Here is a 1,413-nt window from a genome sequence, read left to right as displayed (position 1 = left end):
GGTGGCATCTCCAGCGGAGGTTTCTCACGAGGAGGCACGGGCGAAGCAGCAAAACCAGCCGGGCGCTTTCCCTCCAAGCTCCCCACAAGCCGCCCGTCGACGTATGCCGAGCCGCCGCCGTTTTCCACCGTAAGCACCACTCGGTATGCCCTCCCCTCCTCCCACACCATCGTTTGTGTGCTCCCTCCTGCTTCTGCTCTGAGCTTCGTCCTCCAGCGCTTCTGCTCGTCGTACCACAGCCCCAGATATAGCCCAGTGAACGTTGTCCCCACGCCCAGCAGTGGGGTGGCACTCTGTGGCGCTTTGTTGATGGTCACCGTCGCCACAAGAGTCACCTCTTCGCCCAGAGAACTGTGCCCTGGGTCACGCTCGTCCCTGCCCAGCGGCCACGCAATCAGTGCTCCACGCCCTGCCAGCGCAAAGCCATTGGCAACCTTCTTTGCTCCTCCATACACCGTGGCGCCCACCCCAAGGTACTCGTCATTCCAGTGGGTGTTGTTGCCATCGTTCGACAAAAACCCAACCAGCCCGTCCGTTGGCAGAGTGCCGACGCAGGCAGCAGCGGTGGCGGCGGCGGAGCTGCAAAGCGTTGCGACTCTGGCGTCCACACTTTCCCAAGTTTGCAGCACGGACTTGATGCGCTGCAGCTGCTCTGAAAGGCGTGCAAAAACAAGACTTCGTGGCATTCCGCTCGCGTCCTCCTTCGCGTAGAGGGCAAGCAGCTCATCTTTTGTGTACAGCAGCGAGCTGAAGGGGGTGTAGCCCGCCTCAGCAGTAGATATTGGCCCAACGTCGTGGGTCCGAGCACCGTCGGAGAGCCACAGGTGGATTACTCTGCGTGGCGTGCCTCTTCCGCTGGTTCCTCCTGGCACAGTACGACTGAACAGAGCCGTGGTGTAGAGGAGCACACTCCTCTTCTCAATGGTTGCACTGATGAGGTCGGAAGCACCGGAGCCCATAGACAACACGTATGCGTCGCCCAACAGGCGTGCGAAGGGCCCGGCTGCCTCGTTCCACGTCTTCCCCTTGTCCCCGGATTCGAAGACCCTGCGCCGCCACGGAGAAGGTCCAGAGGTGGCCATGAAGAGTTTGTCTGCCCACTCGAGAAGCGTGGCACCGTCACAGCCCTGAGCAATCACAGGCGCCGCAGGAAACTTCCAGCTACTCCCCCTGTCGTCGGAGTAAACGACGGTGCAGGCACGTGCGCCTGCTTCCCCGTGGGTAGCTCCCGCAAGAGGGAAGAGAATTGTCGCGTCCCCCACCGCAACGCCTCTGGCGCCTCCGGCAACGTACAGCCCGGCCCATGAGTTCTTCTGCATCTGTTCGGCAAGCGCCGACTTCACCGACGTGGGCTCCCCCCACGCGATCGGTTTCTCCCCTTCCACGGGCTTCGGAACGTCACCAACGATCAGC

The 1,413-nt window shown here is 62.1% G+C and overlaps 1 protein-coding gene across 1 annotated transcript in view; it reads right to left on the bottom strand.

Moving 5' to 3' along the window:
- The window catches only part of Tco025E_09937 (trans-sialidase), a gene marked incomplete at both ends in the record, with an annotated part of 2,119 nt that extends 706 nt beyond the window's left edge, over nt 1-1,413 (bottom strand). Inside the window, one exon of the mRNA XM_029376739.1 lies at nt 1-1,413. This exon is cut by the window's left edge and continues 706 nt beyond it. Within this exon, the coding sequence (XP_029223157.1) occupies nt 1-1,413 (1,413 nt within the window).

The sequence above is a fragment of the Trypanosoma conorhini genome (genome assembly GCF_003719485.1).
Source record: "Trypanosoma conorhini strain 025E chromosome Unknown Tco_14.4_contig_01366, whole genome shotgun sequence".
Taxonomy (NCBI): domain Eukaryota; phylum Euglenozoa; class Kinetoplastea; order Trypanosomatida; family Trypanosomatidae; genus Trypanosoma; species Trypanosoma conorhini.
This window is presented reverse-complemented; position numbering and strand designations above follow the sequence as displayed.